Genomic DNA, 20,183 nt, shown 5'->3' on the forward strand with positions numbered 1-20,183 from the left:
GGCCGCGTGGCTGGTCCTGAGTGGGTGATTGGGAGGGAGAGCAGGGTGCAGGGTGCTGGAAAACGTGAGGGGGCCGGGGACCACCACCCCCTGCACTCCACTCCAGTCCATCACTCACATCTCCCCTCGCCATCCTTCCTGTCCGCTCCCACGGCAGTGCCCACCGGCGACCCTGCACAGGACCGTGGGAACACTCTGCTTCCCGTTCCCATGAGCATTCTCACCGCCCCCAGCCTGTCTCCCCGGCCCATCCCCGAGTCTCCCCCGTGTCCCGAGGTCATCACCCCGTACCGGTCCCGTGGCAAACACCCCGTGCCCACGCCCCCCCGGGACATATTTCACGCGGGGCTTGCGAGGGGCGCCACGGAGGTCGCGGGGGGCGTGGCGTGGCCCAGCCAATGGGCGCGCGCGGTGTGGGGTGGGCGGGGCCGGCGTGGGCGCGCAGGCGCTGCGCGGTGCGGGGCGCAGGCGCGGAGCCGGCGGTGGCGATGTCGCGTCGGGCCCTGCGGCGGCTGCGGGGGGAGCAGCGGGGCCAGGAGGGGCCGGGGCTGGGCCAGCTCGGCATCGACCCCGGCCCCGAGCGAGCCCGAGAGGCGGGGCCGCCGCCGCCACCCGGCAGCCGGCCCCGCGCCACCGTTAGCAACCGCTTCGAGTTGGTGAGGGGGGGCAGAGCCGGCGGGTGGCGGGACCTGAGGGGGCGCGAGGGTGAGCGGTTGGGGGGCGGTGACTGGGGTGGCAGCTGGGACGTGAAAGTCACTGGGGGCACAAGTGGGACGACAGTGACTGTGGGAGCGACTGGGGGAACAGTGACTTTGGGGGCAGCTGGGCTGGCAGTGACTGGGGGTCCCTTGACTGGGCACTCATGGGGGGGCCGGTGACCGTGAGGGGGTCACCTAAGGGCAGTGGCTGGGGGGGGTTGCGGGTGTCTGGGGGGATCAGGAGGGCTGAGGGTGACAGTGAATGTGGCAGAGGTGACAGTTGGTGGGAGGCAGTGATTTGGGGTCAGTGACTGGGGTGGGACTGAGGGGTTTGGGTGGTAGGTGGGAGGGATGGGGAGGTGCAGCTAGGGCTGAACTTGGAGGAAATGGGAGGGAGGCCTGGGTTTGGATGTTGTCAGAGCTGGGACTGGGAAACTGTTTTTAGGAATATTCCTGCCACCATCCTGCCCTGCAGGAGCACAGTGCTGAAGGCTGGGAGTCGGGTGGCCCTGGTGGTACTGCCAGTTCTTTGGGGTGACAGAGCCTGGTCCTGCTCTCCAGACGCCTTATCCAACCCTGTCCTTTCCCAAGGCCTGGCTGTGGGAGCATAGGCAGGGCTGGGTTTGGAAGCTCTTCCCAAGGAAGAGCAGAGTCCAGACAGGGCTGTGGTGTGAGAGGACACATTGTGGTGTCCCTGTGCCCCCCTCCATGGGCTTGGGGCTATCCAGGCACCTGCTGGGTGACACACTTGACATGAGGGGTCATCCCCATCTGTTTGCAGGTGGAGTGGTAGATCAGATCCCTGGGGAATTCCATCCCTGCACTCACTGTCCCTGCACCTTGTCCCTCTGTTTGCAGATCCCTGCTGAGGAGTCAGAGGATGAGCCAGTGACTGGAGAGGAGCAAGTGGACACCCGGCTCAGCGAGCAGGACACAGCAGGAGGGAATAAGGAGGGGAACAAGGAAAGGAACAAGGAGAGGAACAAGGAAGGGGCTGTGACTGAGGACACGGACGATGGGCAGAGAGAGGAGGAGGAGGCCGAGCAGCCGGACCAAATGGTAACTGCCACAGGGACACAGGAACAGGGCAGGGACACACATGGGGAGCTCAAACCCAGGAACTCGGGGCTCTCGGGGAGGACCAGCAGTTTGGTGCTGAGTGCTGGATTTGTGTGTGGGATCCGGGGAGATTTTCCAGCTGCAGAGAGGAGGCTCCCAAGGAAGACCCTGTGCCACACAAGAGCTGAGGCTGGACAGGGGCTGGGAATGGTCTCAGGGAAGCATTTGTTTTGGAATAGGGGATGTGGAGGCTCCAAGCAGTGTCAACTAAGCACTGAATGTGCTTTTCCTCATTGTGATTTATTGTTGTTTGGTGTCAAGATTCGCTCCTGTGGTTTGTATCAGCTCACAAGTGTCTCCTTGCAGGATTTTGTAAGGAAAGGGACATTTAACTAACAATTTTCCATGGCAGGTTTGACTTGGATCTCGCAGAGATGAGGTTTGGAGGAGCAAAGCAGGGTTGGCCCTCTGGCCTCACCTGTTTGCTATGCATTTGGGTTGTGTGCCCATGGGTTCTGGGCAAAGTCCACTATCTGTGCATGTTCCAGCTATGCCAGTGGCTGGGACTGCTCTGGACAGTGGGTCCCTGTGTAAGCAGTGGCTCCAGGGGCCCTGACCCAGTGAGTTTGCTGTGTCAGCACCCCAGGACACACCTGTGGCTTCTCCCAGAGCTCCATGGGAGCCCTGGGCAGGCGGATGCTGCTCTTGAGTAGAGCCAGACTGGGGCTGCACCTTCCCTCGGTTCTGGAACCAGTGTGGCGTGGTTCTGGTGACATGATTACTTGATAGGACAAGGGGGAATGGCTTCCCACTGCCAGAGGGCAGGGTTAGGTGAGATATTGGGAAGAAATTCTTGGCTGTGAGAGTGGGGAGGCCTTGGCACAGGTTGCCCAGAGAAGCTGTGACTGCCCCATCCCTGGAAGTGTCCAAGGCCAGGTTGGACAGGGCTTGGAGCAACCTGATCTAGTGGAAGGTGTCCCTGCCCATAGCAGGGGGTGGGAATGGATAAACTTTGAAGTGCCTTCTGCCCCAAAGCATTCCACAATTCTGTGATTCCTTGCTGTATTATTTGCTAAATCCTGGAAATGTATTTTCCAGCTGTGTACACCCCAAGGAAGAGCCAGCGTGGGCAGTGGTGTGCCTGTCACTTTAGGGAATGCCACAGAGCATCCTGAGCTGAAGCAGCTGCACCTGCAGGGAGAGGAGCTGTATTTTGCTGGGGCCTTGTGGCAGGTGTTGGTTTCTGTAGAAATGGGAATGACCATTGAAACTGGAAACTGTCCCGCTCACTACAAGCACAGAAATCCAGCTTGTTCTGGAGACTGAAGGAGGCTGAAGCATTTCCTCCACACCTGGCACGGCTAAACTTCTGTCTTTCCTGGTTTTGTAGCCTCAGACATTGATCTGAAAGTCAGCTGAGATTTAACCCTTTGGGAAACTCTGGTGCTTTCATCTATTTTCTCCTTGTGTCTTAATTTCCACTCTCTGACAAACAGGAAATGATGAATTTTGATTTTGTTTAAGGGCCTTTGGTGTGCTGATCCCAGTGGGAAATGCTCTTATTCCCATGGAGCTGACGCCCCTCAGAGCATGCTGACAGCTCTTCCCTTTGTCTTTGCAGCCTGCATTGAGTAACAAGCCAAGGAAGAAAAAAAAGAAAAGGAAAACCAAGAAAACTTCAGCAGGAGACACTGTGGTATGTCTGTGTGAGCTCTGAGTCAGGGATCAGGCTGATTCCTCCAATGGGGCTGACAAAGTGGGAATTCTGGGGTGGCTGCAGGAAAGATTTGAGGCAAAAAAAGCCATTTCAAAATATAAATTTAAAGAAGCATTTTTGGAATCATGGAATCCTGGAATGGTTTGAGTGGGAAGGGACGTTAAAGCTCATCTCATTCCACCCCCAGCGATGAGTAGGGACACCTTCCACTACACCAGGTTGCTCCAAACCCCATCCATCTTGGCCTTGGACACTTCCAGGGATGGGGCAGCCACAACTTCTCTGGGCAACCTGTGCCAGGACCTCCCCACCCTCACAGCCAAGAATTTCTTCCCAATATTCCACTTAACCCTGCCCTCTGGCAGCAGGAAGCTGTTGCCCCTTGTCCTGTCACTCCAGGCACTTGTCCAAAGTCCCTCTCCACCTCTCTTGGAGCCCCTTTAGGCACTGGAAGGGGCTCTAAGGTCTCCCTGGAGCCTTCTCTTCTCCAGACCAAACACCCCTGGCTCTCCCAGCCTGGCTCCAGTCCTTGGAGCATCTCTGTGGCCTCCTCTGGACTTGCTCCAGCAGCTCCATTGGGGAGCCCAGAGCTGGAAGCAGCAGATGGATAAAAACCATTGATCTTCTAAATTCGATAGGAATGAGGTTCAGGTGGGAGCTGGTTTTCTGGTCAGGTTTGAGTCTGAACTGTCCATAGAATCACAGAATCATTAGGTTGGAAAAGACCTCCAAGATCATCGAATCCAACTTCCCTGTTCAGTCCAGGGAGATCCTTTACTAAATATCCTGAGCCACAGGATGCTGAGATGCTGAATGGCTGGGCCACGACACCAGTGCAGGTGTCCAGCTGACCACCTCCTCCCTGGGAATTCCACTCAGGAGTGAGCTCCTGAGGTGGAGAACCAAGTGAAGAGGCCATTTCCTCTCCCAGTCCAAGAATATCAAGCAGCAGGGAAGAGACCCCGACCCAGGCAGCCAACTGGAGATAATACAACCTCTGTTCCAGCACTTCCATACAGAGCACATTATCCCTTCCCTGTATACACTCCACGTGCAGGGGCTAAATTTAGTTGGAAAAGGCAAGCTGGCAATGCTGCTTGGGTTTCCTGAATGGAATTCTGTGTTCCACCCACGGACATCATCAGGAGGATGTGAAACAGGCACGTAAGAAATGTGCCGCTTGCTGTTTGTGGGGGGAAAATAGAGGGAAATCAGGGTAAAAGTGTTATACAACTGCTGGATGTGAGCAGCTGCATGGATTCCTGGAGTGGTTGGAAGATGGGGAATGTGACAGTTGGATTAAAGTCATGTGAGCGTTTGAGACCTTATCACGGGGGTCACAGCAGTAACTCGGGGCTTCCCCGGAAACTAAATGGTGAAGGCTGGTTATTTAAGTATTTAGGGTATTTTTGGACAAGGGCATGGAGTGACAGGACAAGGGAAAAAGAGACCACTCTGAGAGGAAAGGGTTAGATGAGTTACTAGGGAGAAGTTTTTCCCTGTGAGGGTGGTGAGGCCCTGGCACAGGTTGCCCAGAGAAGCTGTGGCTGCCCCATCCCTGGAAGTGGTCAAGGCCAAGTTGGACAGGGCTTGGAGCAACCTGGTGTAGTGGAAGGTGCCCCTGCCCATGGCAGGGGGTGGAATGAGATGAGCTTTGAGGTCTCTTCCAACCCAAACCATTCTAGGATCCTATGAAGAGCCACAGCCCATTGCACAGGAATCGGGATGAGCTGGAGGCAGCTGAGTGGCATCTCCGCTGGGTGACCTGCATGATGCTGTGACTCATCCTGTAATAACTGCCTTGGATTTGCTTCTCTTAAGGAAGACAATGACCTGGAAGACATTGACAGCCTGCTGGAGAGGCTGGAGGACCCCAGTGGGCTGTCCCTCCCGAGCCAAGGTGGGCTCATCGCCGACAGCCGACCCCTGCTCTACGTGGAGCACAGGTACTGCTGGACCTGCCTGGCTCTGGCCTGGGGTATAACAGGGATATGTGATCCTCGAGCAAGGGCGCTGAGAGCTTCCCAGTGTGATCCAGCCAGGAATTCTTGACCTTGCTTGAAAGGTCCAGCTTGTGCTGTTAATGCATGTCCCTGTTCCTACCACTGCTCTGGGAGCTGTGTTTGGTTCTGATGGTGATTCTCTGCTGCCAGGCCTCATTGTAGTGAGTGGCAGGACCAGATTAGCCTCCTACCCTCAAATCTTCTATAGGAGAAACTGTGCAGAGGTACCAGGAGCCCTGGTGTGTAAAGTTTTGGCATTGCATTCACTTGGCCAGGTACTGACTGTGAGCAGCAGCCCCGGTTCAGCACATGCTGCCTCCGAGGAGGAGGAGGCTGAGGTGTGCCAGGGGCTGATTCCATCAGCAAAGCAAGTTAGACTTGTCCAGCCTTTCCCACATGTCACCTCAACAAAGTGGACTGAGCACCAAGTGTGTCTGAGAGCTGAGGGATGAGTCTGCCTCAGACTTGAGGCCTGTATGGCACTGGGATTCCCTTTGGGAGCGGGCTGGGTGGTATGACCAGTGTGTTTCAGAGCTCTGGGCTGCTGCAGACACCAGCAGCTCTTCCTGTTGATGGAGAAAACACTTAAACTTGAAATTGAGACAATTTACCAGTCCCAGTTTGCTGTCCAGCCCCAATGCAGCGAAACTGAGTGTAGGATGCTTTGGCAGAACCAGGATGTTTGTGCACCTGGTGTTGGATTTAAACTTCAGTGACTTCTTGGTCAAGTAAACATGATTCCAAGATCTTTGAGAGCTGAATCACCCCTGGTGAGGGCTGGCTGTGCTGGATTGCAGTATTCTCACTCCCTCTCTTCAAGCCCCACAGCCTACAATCCCTACAATTTGGGATGAACACCCTGAACACTGCGTGGAGGCTGGCAAGGAGACCTGAGCCTGTGCTCCTGAGCCCAAGGTTCTCCTGAGAGTATCCCAGATGAGGCTCCAGCTGCCCTGGAGAGGGCAGTAGCAGTATTCCCAGCTCAGCACCCCTGGAGCAGAGCGGAAGGGAAGCAGATCTGATGGAGCAGGGCTTTCCATGCCTGTCCTGACCAGTTTAGCCTCCTTTCTCCATGCTATGCCCAATCAGCGGGGACTGTGTGATGGTTTGGGGGTGTTCCAGAGGCAGTTTTGGGTATGGAGCAATGGGTTTTGATGGAGAGACTCGAGTGTGGCACTTCAGGCTGTGTTTAACTGATGGAGCCTTTCTTTCTGCCTTCTCAGAAACTTGAATCCAGAGAATGAGTTGAAGAGATACTTCGGGGCTCGCGCTGTGCTTGGGGACCAGAGGTTAGTCCAGAACTTGATATTAAACCAGTTCCAAATCCAAGGAGGTGTGCCTGTCCTTCCCTTGGCACGGCTTATAGAGTCCCCAATGCCACACCTGGGCAGGTATTCCCGAGCTCAGGGTGTGTTACTGGTTTAGTAGTTGCTTATTGGGACAGAGGAATATTTTTGGTGGTATGTGTGAGGTGGGGAAAGACTTGTCCAGGCTCTTACTTTTTCTTCTGCTGCTTTCCCCTCTCATTTACTGCCAAACCACTCTTCAAAGTTATTTCACTCAAGTTCACAGAGTATAGACCCTTAGGTTTTGGTTTTTTCCAGAATTTGTCCCTTGTTGCCATTCCAGAGTTTCTGGACAAAAAGTGGACCCTGAATACTTCCTGATGTTTCCATGCACTTGCTTCCAGGGGCCCAGGGAACTGCTGCTCCCTGAATGTGAGGTCTTTGTGCAGTTTTCCACTGCACTGTGCTCGGTGTCATCCACAAAATCTCACTTCCATGAGCTGGTTGGAAAACCTGCACATGAGAAGAGTCTGAGCTCAGAGCAGTGCAGGTGGAAGCAGGAAGAGAGTCTGGGGAAGAGCAGTTGGTGCTTGAGGAAGAAGCTGCTATTCCTTGGGATTGTCCTGTTCAGTGCCAGGACTAGGACTTTGGGAATCATTGTGTTCCCTTCCAAATATTGGACAGGATATTCTGTGATCCCTTTCTGAGGAGATACGACTCTCAGAGTAGTCTTAATCCTGAATTCCTCCTGAACCAATAAATTGTGTGGTATTGAGTATGGCTTAAACTAAATCCGTTGACATTTGAAGGCCCTACTGGGAAAAGGGATGAGTCAGAGTGATGTGGGGCTCTCCTAATTGGACCTGGGAAGCTGTTTGAAGCACAGAGGCAGCTGAGAGATTGGCAGGGATAAAAACAGGGAGAGAAGCTCTTGAAGTGGAGGTGCTGGGGACACTGGCTGGCCCAGATGGTGCACCTAAGGCAGAGCCTGGGCACAGCTACGTTGTGTTGCGAAGGCAAACATGTAGGGCTCTGGGCACAGTTCTGTATGCTGCAGCTGGGGAAACAATTGGATCTCATTTTCCCTGAAACACCCTTTTCATGGCTGATTTCATGCCTTCTCCTTCTGTTAGCACAGTGCTGTGACCTGTTGTGTTTATCTCCCCAGGCCGAGGCAGAGGCAGCGGCAGTACGTCCGCAGCACATGGCTCACAGCTCCCAAGAACACCTGGCCACGCTACAGCAAGACGGGTGAGGCTTTTGGGGCCACCTCCTGCCCATGGGTCACGTTGGGCCCCTGCCCACGTGACACAGATACTGCTAGAGACCTCAGTGAGCTGCTTGAAAGGGAACTGCTTGTCAGCTGGTGGAAATACACCTCCTTCCTCAACAGAGGGCTCTTGTTGACTTGTATCTTAGCATTTGGGCTTGTTTTTCCCTATTTTGGAGGTAACAGGGGATGGATGCTTCCCATCTTAGCAGCATGATTGCTGGATAATGAGGAATATCCATGGGGAGAATGAGCAGCCTGGACTTCTTGGGTGGGTTTGGGACTTTGACTCATGAGAGGAGGGAGAAGAGTGAAATTCTCTGGGAGTTTCCAAAAACAGGTGTGGCTTTGGACCCAATGCTGTGAGTGAGCTTTGGGTGTGCTAAGAGAACAGAAGGGGTTCTGTTGGGGTACCCAGGTCTCTCCTGCACCCCCAGGTATCGCCATGCGGCTGCTGGACACCCGGAGGGGGGTGCAGCACTTCACCTTCGAGCACCACCGCGAGTACCAGCAAGTCCAGTTCAAGTTCCTGGACGCTGTGGAGTCCATGGACCCCAACAACATTGTGGTATGTTGGGAGAAGGGGTTGGTTGTGCTGTTCCCCCCTGAGTTCCTGCAGCCCCTTTCACTGACAGGGAAGGTGGACTGGTGCATCCCAGTGCTCACGGAAATATTTGGATTGGAAAAGCCTCTAGGATTGTCGAGTCCAGCTGTTCCCCCAGCAATGCCAAGGCCATGCCTGACCCATGTCCTCAGGTGCCACATCCACACATCTTTTAAATCCCATGTGAGATGAGAACTCCACCACTGCCCTGGGCTGTCCATGAAAAAATTTTCCCAATATCCAACCTAAACCTCTCCTGGTGCAACCTGAGGCCGTTTCTTCTCGTCCTGTCCCTTGTTCCCTGGGAGCAGAGCCCGACCCCCACCTGGCTCCACCCTCCTTTCAGGGAGTTGCAGAGAGTGAGAAGGTCCCTCCTGAGCCTTCTTTTCTCCAGGCTGAGCCCCCCCCAGCTCCATCAGCCACTCCAGGTGCTCCAGACCCTTCCCCACCTCTGCTGCCCTTCCCTGGACATGCTCCAGCCCCTCAATGCCTGTGTTGGGGTGAGTGGCCTAAATCTGACCCCAGAATTCCAGGTGTGGCCTCATGAGTGCCCAGCACAGGGCATGGTAACTGCCCTGGTCCTGCAGCCACACCATGGCTGGTACAGGCCAGGTGCCATTGGCCTCCTTACCCACCTGGGCTCATGTTCAGCCGCTGTCACCAGCACCCCCAGTCACTCTACCCCAGCCTGTAGTGTTCATGGTGTTGTTGTGACTCAAGTGCAGGACACAATACTTCACTTTGTTGACCCTCATCCCATTGGCCTTGCCCCCTCCATCCAGCCTGTCCAGATCCCTCTGCAGAACCTTGGGTTATTTATTTTCAGTCTCAATTTGAGCAGCAGAGCCCTGTGTCCCTCTGTGTGCGGTGAGCAGTGCTGAGAGCTGAGCTCTGCTGTCACCTTTTTAATAAGATAAGTGACCTCCTGGGTCAGATGGGGATCTGGTGGCTGAGCCTTGATGGCTCTGCTGAGCACGTGCCAGGTCACCTTTTGAGAGAGGAGCCCACAGGAACTGTTTGGCTGGAAGGGTGGGAATAAAGCTCCCTTGTCTTGGCTCTTAGCTGGGAAAGGAGGAATATTGTATAAATCCGTCGTGAACTGGGAGTCTAAACTAACAGATGTTCTATTTATAAACTCCTGCATGGATGAAAAATGTGTCTTTTCTTGGTATTTCGGCAACACAGGCTTTGTGTTGGGAGTCCTTCAAGCATGTCCGAGCTCATTAAGCTGTATGGTAACATTTATAGTTTGGAGTGATAAGCAACAGCAAAATTGCTCTGCACCCAACTAAACCGTAGCTGAGGGATGTTTCTCTGGAAAGCCTGGCCACATGAGCTGGGATACATGCCCTGGAGATGTTCCTTAAAGAGCCCATTGTCTGCTAAATAAAGTTTACTTCCTTCTGCTTTCCCACCCTCAGCTAGGGCCATGGGGCTCGCTCCAGCTCATCAGTTCTGCCTGGATTGAGGGATTGGGATTAAATGAGGCAGGGTAATTCCTGTGCAGCACTGAGTGTCCCAGGGGCAGCTCGAGCTCAGTCCCACACAGGATGGGCTTTGCATGGTATTTTAGTCTGGGTGCTCTGTCCCTCTTGAGTGGGTCTAGCTAAATTTGAAGACATTCCTACAGCTTTAGATCCTTCACTTTTCCATTAAGGGTAAAATCTAACCGATGGATTTGCCAATCCCAGACAGTTTATCCATGGTTGCTGCAGCCCTGGCATAGCTGAAACCCAACTCTGCCTTGCTACTGTGGTTTCAGCATATAAAACATTATTTTTTGGAGGCTTATTGAGTGTTTTCTCTGCTCTTGCTGGTAGGTTAAAAGGGTCTTGGAGAGCTTTTCTTAGGTTTTCCCCATCACAGTGACCCTTACATGAGAATTATAAAGAATCTTAAATTAGTTTTACCCCTTAAGGAAGCAGTTAAATACCAGGCAAGTGGCTCTGAGGCAAAGGCTGGGCTGGGCCAGCCTGGCACACCCAGGCTTTGCACTGTAGGTGGTCTCACTGTCCCCTACACTGCAGATGGAAAATTCTGGAGCTTTGGAAGCTGTATTTTTTCAGTTTCTAGGGAAAAAATAATCCCCAAACTCAACTGTGAGGAGAATTGAAGTAACTTCAGTATTTTCATACTGAACTGAGGTTTAGGTACTTGAAAAAAATAGCCTGTTTACAATATAATTAGTGAATGGAGAAGAGTTTTTAGGTGAAACTTCTCTTCTGAAGCCTGGAAATACTTATTAATTAATTATTATTCATTACCATTGCTGGATCCTGGACTTGTAATACATATGTCCAAATGTCCTCTTACCACCCAGAGGAAGTAAAAACCTGATCAAATGCTCAGAATTGGTGAGGGGTAGATAAAAAAATCCCAAACTGTAACAGTGCCTGCGTCTTGCTCTTGCCTTCCAAAGGATCTGGAGGAGCTGGGAGAGATCCAGAGAAGGACAGTGAAGATGATCAAAGGCCTGGCATGGCCTCTGCTGGAAAAGCTGGGTCAGCTGTGAGGGAGCTGCCTCAGGGAAGCTGCCACTGAGGGCTCCCATCCTGTATGGGGTGGGGAGAGAGCTCCCTGTGCCCTTCCAGCACAGGAACAGAGCTGGCAGGAAGCTTTTGGTACTGTGTCTGGATGCTGGAAGGTACCTGGGTCAGTAAGTGCCCAAATTCCCAAGACACTGGTAATGAAATGGTATCTTTGCCGTGCTCTTCTGCAGCTGCTGCTCCAGATGAACCCCTACCACGTGGACTCCCTCCTGCAGCTCAGCGACGTGTGCCGGATGCAGGAGGACCAGGAGATGGCCCGGGATCTCATAGGTAAGAGCTGAGGTGAGGAATGGATGCGCTGCTGTGAAATTCTGTCCTCTGGGAGGGTGGTGAGGCCCTGGCACAGGCTGCCCAGAGAAGCTGTGGCTGCCCCAACCCTGGAAGTGTTTGAGGCCAGGTTGGACGGGGCTTGGAGCAACCTGGTCTAGTGGAAGATGTCCCTGCCCATGGCACTGGGTGGAACTGGTTGAGCTTTGAGGTCTCTTCCAACCCAAACCATTTCATGATTCAGAATGGACAGAAGGGTTACCTGGCCGTGGCAGGGTCCCACCTGTAGGACATCCCTTGTGGGAAGAGGGTCTGATTTAATAGCTCCAGGAAGGCCACCCTTCCATGGGGAGCCTGCCCAGCCTCCCTCCTTCTGCTCAGCATCCTGAGGTTGGTATGTGGGGCTCTGCCGCTTAGGTGGGCTCAGAGGCTCTGGGAGCCCCCAGCCTGTGCTGAGGCTCTGGAGTAAGATGGGCTGTTTGGGAATGGGGCATGTGCTCTGCAGCATGACAGGAGGGGCAGGGGCAAAGTGAGGACAGGAACTTGGCTTTCCCATGTGAAAATACTTGTGGCAGAGGCAGCTGCACCAGCCTCAATCTCAGAAGGGTTCCTTTTCCCACATGGAGCATGATCTGATGCCCACAGGAGGGAACTCACTACCCTGCTATCTATTGCCACCACATAGTGTGAAGTAGCTTTGTGCCTCTCAGTGCTGGGAATGAGTTGATTTCATGTCTTTTGGGCTAAATGGAGTGCTGGGGGTGGCACTGTCCAGTCCCTGACATGTCCTTGCTGTCCCCAGAGCGGGCACTGTACAGCCTGGAGTGCGCCTTCCACCCCGTTTTCAGCCTCACCAGCGGGACCTGCAGGCTGGACTACCGGAGACCAGAGAACAGGTGGGAGGGCTGGGGAACAGCAAGGCTCAGCTGGAGCTCCTGGCCCACTTTGGACAATCCTGGGATACCCTGAATGTTCCTTTCTGTTGGAGGCTCCCAGGATGGTGCTGCAGTACAGGCACCTCGTGCACTGAAGCTTCTGTACAAAGCATCCCTTTTCCCAAGGAACATCTTTGTGGAGCAGGAATTGTCCCTCCCCGTCACATCCTTCTCATGCCATTACTAATAGGCATTACCGCTCAGCCCAAAATGACATTTATTTGGTCACAAAAATCCTTGCTGTGTTTCCAGCCATCGTCCCCAGCACTCACACTCCTCCCAGCACAGCTCTTTACATAACTCCAGCTCTGCAGCTGCTGGGAAAGGTGACTTTATTCTGGGAATTTTCCAGTCAGCTGATGCAAGTCATCTCTCCCAAACTGCTGTACCTGGAGAGTGCTCACATTTCCAGTCCCTGTGGCTGACAGGCTTCCTGCCATCAATGACCTGTAACACCAGTTCGGGTGTTGGGCCTCCCCACTCTGTGTCACCATCCCCACACCACTGGGACAAGGTGGGATGCAGACTTTAGGAATTTACTTGTGTTGGTCCCGGTCTGTGGAGCAGGCCATGAGTTTTCTGTCCCTGTACTTGCACAAAAAGATAACAAAACTAAGAGATGAGAGTGGGAGGGGGTCTGTGGCACCCTGTCCCACACCAGGATGGGAGATGCTCAGGGGTGAGGAGCTGGCAGTGACCCTGTGTCCCCATTTCTGAGTAGCACAAAGTGCTTCTCTCCGCATGTGGCCTCTAAATCTTGCTGCTGTTCCCCATGCAGGGCTTTCTTTCTGGCTCTCTTCAAGCACCTGATGTTCCTGGAGAAGAGGGGCTGTCCCCGCACAGCCCTGGAGTTCTGCAAGCTCATCCTGAGGTAGGTGCCCCCACCAAGGGTGGGGTGTCTGGTTTCGGGAGGCACACTTGGAACAACAAACTGAACCCAGCCTGGGGGGGACAGTCACTCCAGAAGGGTCTTGCTGCTCTTGGGCTTGGTGAGGGCTCATTCCCACCCCTTACAGCTGCAGGGTTTGTGCAGGCACCCTTTAGAGAGGTGATGGGTGACCAGGGGACCTGGGTGGCCCATGACTGCTGAGCTCAGTGGAGGAGATTTGTGAGGATGGCTTCAGCCCACTTAGTTTGTGGCCACTGATCCTCCTCCGGGGTGGTGACAGGGGGCCATCCTGCAGAGGCAGGGACAGAGCATCTCTCTGCCCTCCTGGCCATGAGGGAGCGACTGTGTTCCCATTCTCTCCGCTTGCTGAGTCATGGATGCCACTGGGAAAGTCTGTTTGACTCAGAAATCAGGGCAGCTCTCTCAGCTGTTGTGACACTTTGTTTCCTTCCCTTGCTCCCAAGCCTTGATCCCGAGAATGACCCGCTCTGTGTGTTGCTGTTGATCGACTTCCTGTCCCTCCGGGCCAGGGAATACACCTTCCTGACCCGCCTTTTCCAGGAGTGGGAGGTGAGAGGGGGCAAGCTGGTTCCTGGAGCACTCCCCATAGGATTTCACAGCCAGGTGATCCCTTTGCTGGGGGTCTCACAGCCCAGCTGGCATCCCAATTGTGTTGGAATGATCCATAAAGGCTGGGCTGTTGGTTCCTTGTAATCCCGGGCCTCTGCAAACAGTTGTACGACCTGAAAATTGCTCACTCAGCCATGGGGGCACTGAGCCAGCAGCTGGGAACTCACTTAACCCCAGCAGCCAGATCCCCCACCCCATGCAGCCCAGATCCTGCTGCACAGCATCATTTCTCGGTAACTCTCCCTGATCCTGCAGAGTCACCGGAATCTGTCCCAGCTGCCCAATTTCGCCTTCTCGGTGCCGCTGGCCTATTTCTTCCTGAGCCAGCAGGAGGAGCGCCCGGAGCTGGAGCGGAGCCAGGCCCGGGAGCGAGCGGCCCGGCTCATCCAGCTCGCGCTCGTCATGTTCCCAAGCGGTGAGTCTGTCCCCACCGGTAAGGCCGTCCCTGCAGGCTTTGTCACTGGCCTCATCTGAGCCAGGGCTGGATTCCGGGCAGGCAGATGCTGAGGCAGGAATTTGCAAATGGCTTTTGCAGGAGATGGAGCCCTGAGTCAGAGGGGACATGGTTGGGCAGAACTGTGCCTGCAGTGGTGTGGTGGTGGTGGGGAGTCCACCCTGGAGTAAATTCTGGACCCCTCCCCCAACACAGGCATTGAGGGGCTGAGTGTGTCCAGAGAAGGGAACGGAGCTGGGGAAGGATCTGGAGCACCAGGAGCAGCTGAGGGAGCTGGCAGAGGTCAGCCTGGAAAAAGGAGGCTCAGGGAGTACCTTCTCACTCTCTCCAACTTCTGACATGAGCGTGGAGCCAGGTGGCGATCAGGCTCTGCTCCCAGGGAACAAGGGACAGGACAAGAAGAAACGGCCTCAAGTTGTGCCAGAGGAGGTTTAGGTTGAATATTGGGAAAATTTCCTGGAAAGGGCTGTTCGGTCCTGGAACAGACTGCCCAGGGCAGTGATGGAGTCCCCATCCCTGGAGGCATTCAAAAGCCATGTGGATGTGGCACTTGGGGACACAGATTAGTGGTGGTCTTGGCAGTGCTGGGGGGATAATTGGACTCAGTGAGCTCAGAGGCTTTTCCAACCTTAACAGTTCTGTGATTCCATGATTCTGTCCTCCCCCCTCAGAGTAGCCACTGCCCCTCCACCAGCAATGGTCAGGGGTGGGCAGGCTGGGGGGGGGGAGAGAATTGGAATCTTGGAGCAGGGAAATGTCTCACCTCCATGGGGCCACCTGGAGCAGGGAGAAGCCAGTCTCCTTGGTTTTCCCTCTGCGGCACAGCTCCATTTTGGATGTGCTGTCCCCATGGGTGCCCATCACTCTCCCTTTCATCCCATGGGTGCTGCTGTCCATGAAAGGAGCGTGCAGCCCTCAGGCCCAGGGGAGGGTGTGTGCAGCAGGAAGAACCAGCTCTCCAACAGGGATTCAGTTTGTAGGGGCTAGAATCATCTTGACTCCTAGTTTGGATGACTGAAATAACCCCTGTGCCAGCATAGAGACCAGCAGCATCCTCACCCCTTCCTTGTGTGGGTCCTCGTTGGTGCCCTGGGATTGGGGTGCTGGCCTCTGGGATTGGGGTGTCTCTCTGCAGGGGTGACCCCACTCCATGCTGCTCCTCACCAACAGATCCAAATGAGTTCTCTATCTTTGTCATGCAGTTCTGATGCCACTGTTGGATCACTGCAGTGTGCAGCCTGATGCCAGGGTCGCCTCCCACCCCTTCTTTGGGCTGAATGCCCAGATCAGGTAAGGCCTGGAGATGTTCTCAGAAAAGGGAAGGGATCGATTTTGCTGGTGGCGGGGATTTTGCATGTTCAGACAGCTAATGGAGGAGCTTGTTTGGGTTCCCTGAGTAGGCTCATTTGATAATGCCTCATTTGATAATCCATTTGATAATGGGTTTCCATAATGGCCTCTAGGTCAGGCTGACAGACCCACCTCACCTCGATGTGGACAGGTCAGAAGTTCAGCCTGAAGCCTGTTGGTGTGCGTAGCGAGGGAGAGCAACGTGTGCATCCTCCCAGGGCAGGCTGTCTCCAACCAGTCTGGGCTCCCTGGACACATGGTCTTCCTCAGCACGCGAAGGCTCTCCCCTCGGGTCAGGGCAGTGTTCCCTCATTTCATGGCTCTGCTTAGCCTAAAAATAGATGGAGGCAGGAGATCTGGTGAAGGTGGCTGGCCACAGCCAGGCACGAGCCTGTGAGTCCTTGCCTTGTGTTCCCACACCGAAGCCCAACGCAGGGCTAAGCCCTCACCATCCCATGAGGAGGAGGAGGAAGAGGGTGCTGTGAGTAACAACCATCTTCCATAGCCAGTCGCCCGCCCTGAACCAGCTGACGTCCCTGTACGTGGGCAGGACACACGCCCTGTGGAAGGACCCAGCTGTCATGGCCTGGCTGGAGCCCCAGACCCACGAGGTGCTGCGGATGGTGGAGGCCCAGGACCCGCTGGTACAGGAGGCCGAGCACAAGTGAGTGCGGAGGGGCAGCGGATTCAGTGCCTGGGACAGAGTGGGACCAGGGACTGGCCTGGGCAGCAGTGACCCAGGGTCACTCTCAGAGCCCCCCAGCTGCTGGTCTGATGCTGAGGGTTACACTGTGGGGTCAGGAGGGCAGAGGCTCTTCCATGCTTTTCACAAATGGGAATGAAGAGCTGGACCTGCACTTCATGTCCTGCACTGCTTTTCCTAGTCTTGGCTGTCACCTATGCCCTGGAGATGTCCTGGAGAGGGTGGAGGGTGGCCTGGAGGGGCAGGGATCGCCACACAGGGCAGGTGGGAGCTTAGGAACACTTGCCATGTCCCTGTGCTGAGAAACAGGAGAGAGCCATCAGATGTTGTCCTAAACCAAGGTCAGCTCACTCTGCTGAGCACTCTGCACCGCTCTCTGCTCTTTCTCTGGAGCTCAGCAGCTGCCTTTGGCTTACCCTAAGCCAGCTCCATCCAATATGGCCTGTCCCCTGGAGTCAGGGAAGCTGCTGACTCTGTACTTGGAGCAGCAGAAATGGGAATTTGCCTGCTAAGGGCACCCTGCTCTGTCCCCTCCCCGCCTCAGGAGGAAGATCCGGTACCAGAGCGCTCCCAGGAACATCTACCGGCACGTCATCCTCTCAGAGATGAAGGAGGCCACGGCAGCCCTGCCTCTGGTGAGGGCCCTGATGGGGCACAGGGGCTGTGTCTGTGCATGGTGTGATGGTGCTTGTGTCCTTGCACATCTTAACCCCAGGCACCCACCAGACCTCAAGGTGTCCTCCCTATGGGCACAGCTCCTCCATGCCTCTGTGTTTGCTGCAGCTGGATGTGCAGCCTTCATCCCTTCTCCTTCATCCCTTCCTTCTCCTTCCCCTACAGGAGGTGACCTCGCAGCCAGTGATGGGTTTTGACCCCCTCCCTCCTCTGGACTCCATTGTTTCTTACACCCGACCGGAAAGGTACCACCTCCACCCTGGTGCCTGTGCCGGCACAGCCGGCATGTTCCCATGTTCCCGGCACACCCTCAGCCCCGGGCCAGGCTGCATGTGGGCACTCAGTACTGACATCCTCCTCCATGGCAGAGGAAGGGCCGTGGTGCTCCCGGCAGGCAGAGCTACAGGACAGACTGGTCTGGCCGCTTCCCATGGTGGTCACTGGGAGCTGTTCCCAGCAATAGGGCAAAAGCCAGGGAAAACCCGGGCTGTGGCTGAACTGGGGGAGTTTGGGGTAAATAGAGGTTTAAGTACACCCAGTCCTGGGTTACACACTGACTCACTCAGCAGAGCTGGTAGAATCACAGAATCCTGGAATGGTTTGGGTTGGAAGGGACCTTAAAGCTCATCATGTTCCTCACCATAGGCAGGTACACCTTCCCCAAGCTCCATCCAACCTGGCTTTGGTAGTGCTCTTAGCAACTGGTTTGCTCGGAGTTGCAGCTGCTTGGATCAGAAACCCCTGGGAATCCCCCCATTCCCTCCCTCGGGTCTGGCTCCGTCAGGGCTGTGGTTCTCCCAGTTCTGCCATATCCCCTTGAGCAGTCACGAACTGAGCTGTCCCTTCATCAGGGTGCCACTTGTGTCTTGCAGGACAAGCCATCCCTCCAATGAAAGCACTTTATCCCTCTTTTTCCGCTCGCTGTTGCCAAATTTTAACTTGCAGGTGGGTGCATGCTGGGCTGTGGGCACATGGTTCCCACTCCAGGAGCAGCTGCTGGCAGCAGCCTGGTGCTGGTTTGGCACCGATGTTGTCTGTGTCCCTGCCACCACAGCACTGCTGTCTTGCAGGGGGACATCCGGCACGACGGGGACGATGAGGCCGGGGCAGGGCAGGACATTAACCAGGGGGTGAACAGGCTGATGGCGGCCATGCGGGACATGCTGGCCAACATCCAGTTCCAGGAGCCCCCCCGCGATGACAATCCCGAAGGCGATGGGGACTGGGATTGAGCCCGGGGTGTGTCTCTCCTCAAACCTTCTGACATCCTTTCCCGATTTGTGTTGCACTCCAATAAAGTCACACAAATGCACTTGCTGTGGGAATGGGCTTTTTCTGGGGATGGCAGCTGAATCCCTGGGATGGCCCTGTCCAGGGAGGGGGGTTGAATGCACAGGGATGAGCCCTGTCCAGGGAGGGGAGTTGAATGCACAGGGATGAGCCCTGTCCAGGGAGGGGAGCTGCCTCCCTGGGCATCTCTCCTCTCTCTCAACAGGGGACAAGGACTATCTGAGCATGTCCGAGCTAATTGACAGCAGCTGTCCCTTGTCCCCATGGCAGCTTTAGTCCCCTTCTGGCCTCTTCCACACACAATTCCCATCCCATTCCCCTCCCCATTCTTCTGGCTATTGTCCTTAATTCCCAGAGGGATTTCTTTGCCCTCTCCTCCAGCTCCTTTGTGCTTCCTGCAGCTTCCTTCCCTCCACAAAACACTCTGCACCCTCTCACCACACTGACCCTTCCAAAGGTCTTGGAGTGCCCTATGCCACTAGAATTGTGCATTGATCAGCTTTTCCAGCTTTTTAATCGTGTTTGTAGCAGAAATCATCCCCCCTCTTTGTTTCTCCATCCTTTATTTCCCCACCTTCACCTTGCAGAGCCAGGTTTGAGGTCAGCCACACTCAAACCTTAACTCATCTTTGTTCCCACAAAGCTTTTTCCTCTTTTTTGCCGAGTAATGGTGAATATGTGGATTAAGTCCTTGTTTCTGCTGTGTTTTCTCCCTAGGGGATGGAGCCAGGGTAGGTTGGCTGGGTGCAAACCCCAGATCTCAAGCCAGCCCATCACAGCTCTGTTCCCCACTGGCACATGCAAATCCCGTGGTGTCCTAATCCCTGTAGCTTGGCACTGTGGCAGCACAGGACCCCATTCCCAGTGTATCCAGCTGAACCATTTTCATCCATGCTGGAGGGAAGGGCTTCCCAACGGAAGTGGATAACCGTGGGATCAGCCTTTCATGGAGCTGTGAATGACTCTTTGGCAGCCGAGCAGCTCCAGGCATCAACACGGACCCAAGGCACATGATGGTCAGATGGGGTCTGTGTCCCCCCCCGCCTGCCTGGGATCCCTGTGGCACCAGGCTCTACAGTGTCCCATTTAATCATGTCTTTGATGATTCATATCGGATCCCACGCCTGCCCCATGGCGAAACACCTTCCCCGGGGCTCTGGAGCTGGGATCCCTCCCAATCCTAATGTGTGGGGCAGCTTGGTTCCTGCAGTGGGCAGGGTCCCATGGGGGTCCCCAGGGTGTGTGGACACCCCAGGGTGTATTGATGACCCCCAGGGCACATGAACCCCTGTAGGACATACAGGCCTGCAGGGCACATGGGACCCCTCAAGTCACACAGTCCCTCAGAGTGCCTCCAGCATACGTAGGACCCCAGGACACATGGAGACTCGAGGTGCCTCGTCCCCCCAGGGCACAGAGGACCCCTATGGCACACAGCCCCCCACGGTGCATGACCCCGGGGATGCATGGACCCTCCCAGGGCATTTATGACTCCTGGGCACATGGTGACCCCAAGCAGTCACGTCCACCAGGGCCATCCTGGAGGTCTGGCAGCCCCGGCCTTGGCAGTGGCCCCACTCGCTGCCATGGTGCCACCGTCATGCAGATGCCCACCCTCCTCGGGAGGAGGAGCCACGAGAGTCGGCTTTAAAATGGGGCAGAGAAAGGGCCCTTTCTTCCCAGCACCCTGGGCCGGCAGGCGTAGGACGTGGGGCAGCGCTGGCACAGAGAGTGGCCGCCACGCCGGGGGGTCCCGGCGGGCACGCGACACCCCCGGCACACCCCACACCTCCCATCCTCAGTT

The 20,183-nt window shown here is 55.3% G+C and overlaps 1 protein-coding gene across 1 annotated transcript; it reads left to right on the forward strand.

The window, feature by feature from the left end:
- The first annotated feature begins 468 nt into the window (after positions 1-468).
- On the forward strand, positions 469-18,401 carry TCF25 (transcription factor 25). The gene is made up of 18 exons (XM_051805938.1): positions 469-656; positions 1,557-1,757; positions 3,379-3,453; positions 5,296-5,420; positions 6,701-6,766; positions 7,932-8,014; positions 8,471-8,601; positions 11,357-11,456; positions 12,256-12,349; positions 13,167-13,259; positions 13,742-13,847; positions 14,163-14,322; positions 15,564-15,651; positions 16,217-16,375; positions 16,959-17,049; positions 17,255-17,334; positions 17,962-18,034; positions 18,160-18,401. Exons 1-18 carry the CDS (start codon positions 489-491, stop codon positions 18,319-18,321), a joined length of 2,055 nt encoding a protein of 684 aa, XP_051661898.1. The 5' UTR covers positions 469-488; the 3' UTR covers positions 18,322-18,401.
- Positions 18,402-20,183: the final 1,782 nt, after the last annotated feature.

The sequence above is a fragment of the Manacus candei genome, unplaced genomic scaffold (assembly GCF_025592945.1).
Source record: "Manacus candei isolate 608988 ecotype Guabito, Panama unplaced genomic scaffold, ASM2559294v1 h1tg000065l, whole genome shotgun sequence".
NCBI lineage: Eukaryota > Metazoa > Chordata > Aves > Passeriformes > Pipridae > Manacus > Manacus candei.

Excerpts from the sequence above, each read along its gene's own strand:
- TCF25 (XM_051805938.1), top strand. The coding sequence starts at position 489 with ATGTCGCGTCGGGCCCTGCGGCGGCTGCGGGGGGAGCAGCGGGGCCAG. Across the intron at positions 8,015-8,470 it reads GCCACGCTACAGCAAGACGG|GTATCGCCATGCGGCTGCTG; the intron begins GTGAGGCTTTTG and ends CTGCACCCCCAG. Across the intron at positions 17,050-17,254 it reads CCACGGCAGCCCTGCCTCTG|GAGGTGACCTCGCAGCCAGT; the intron begins GTGAGGGCCCTG and ends CTTCCCCTACAG.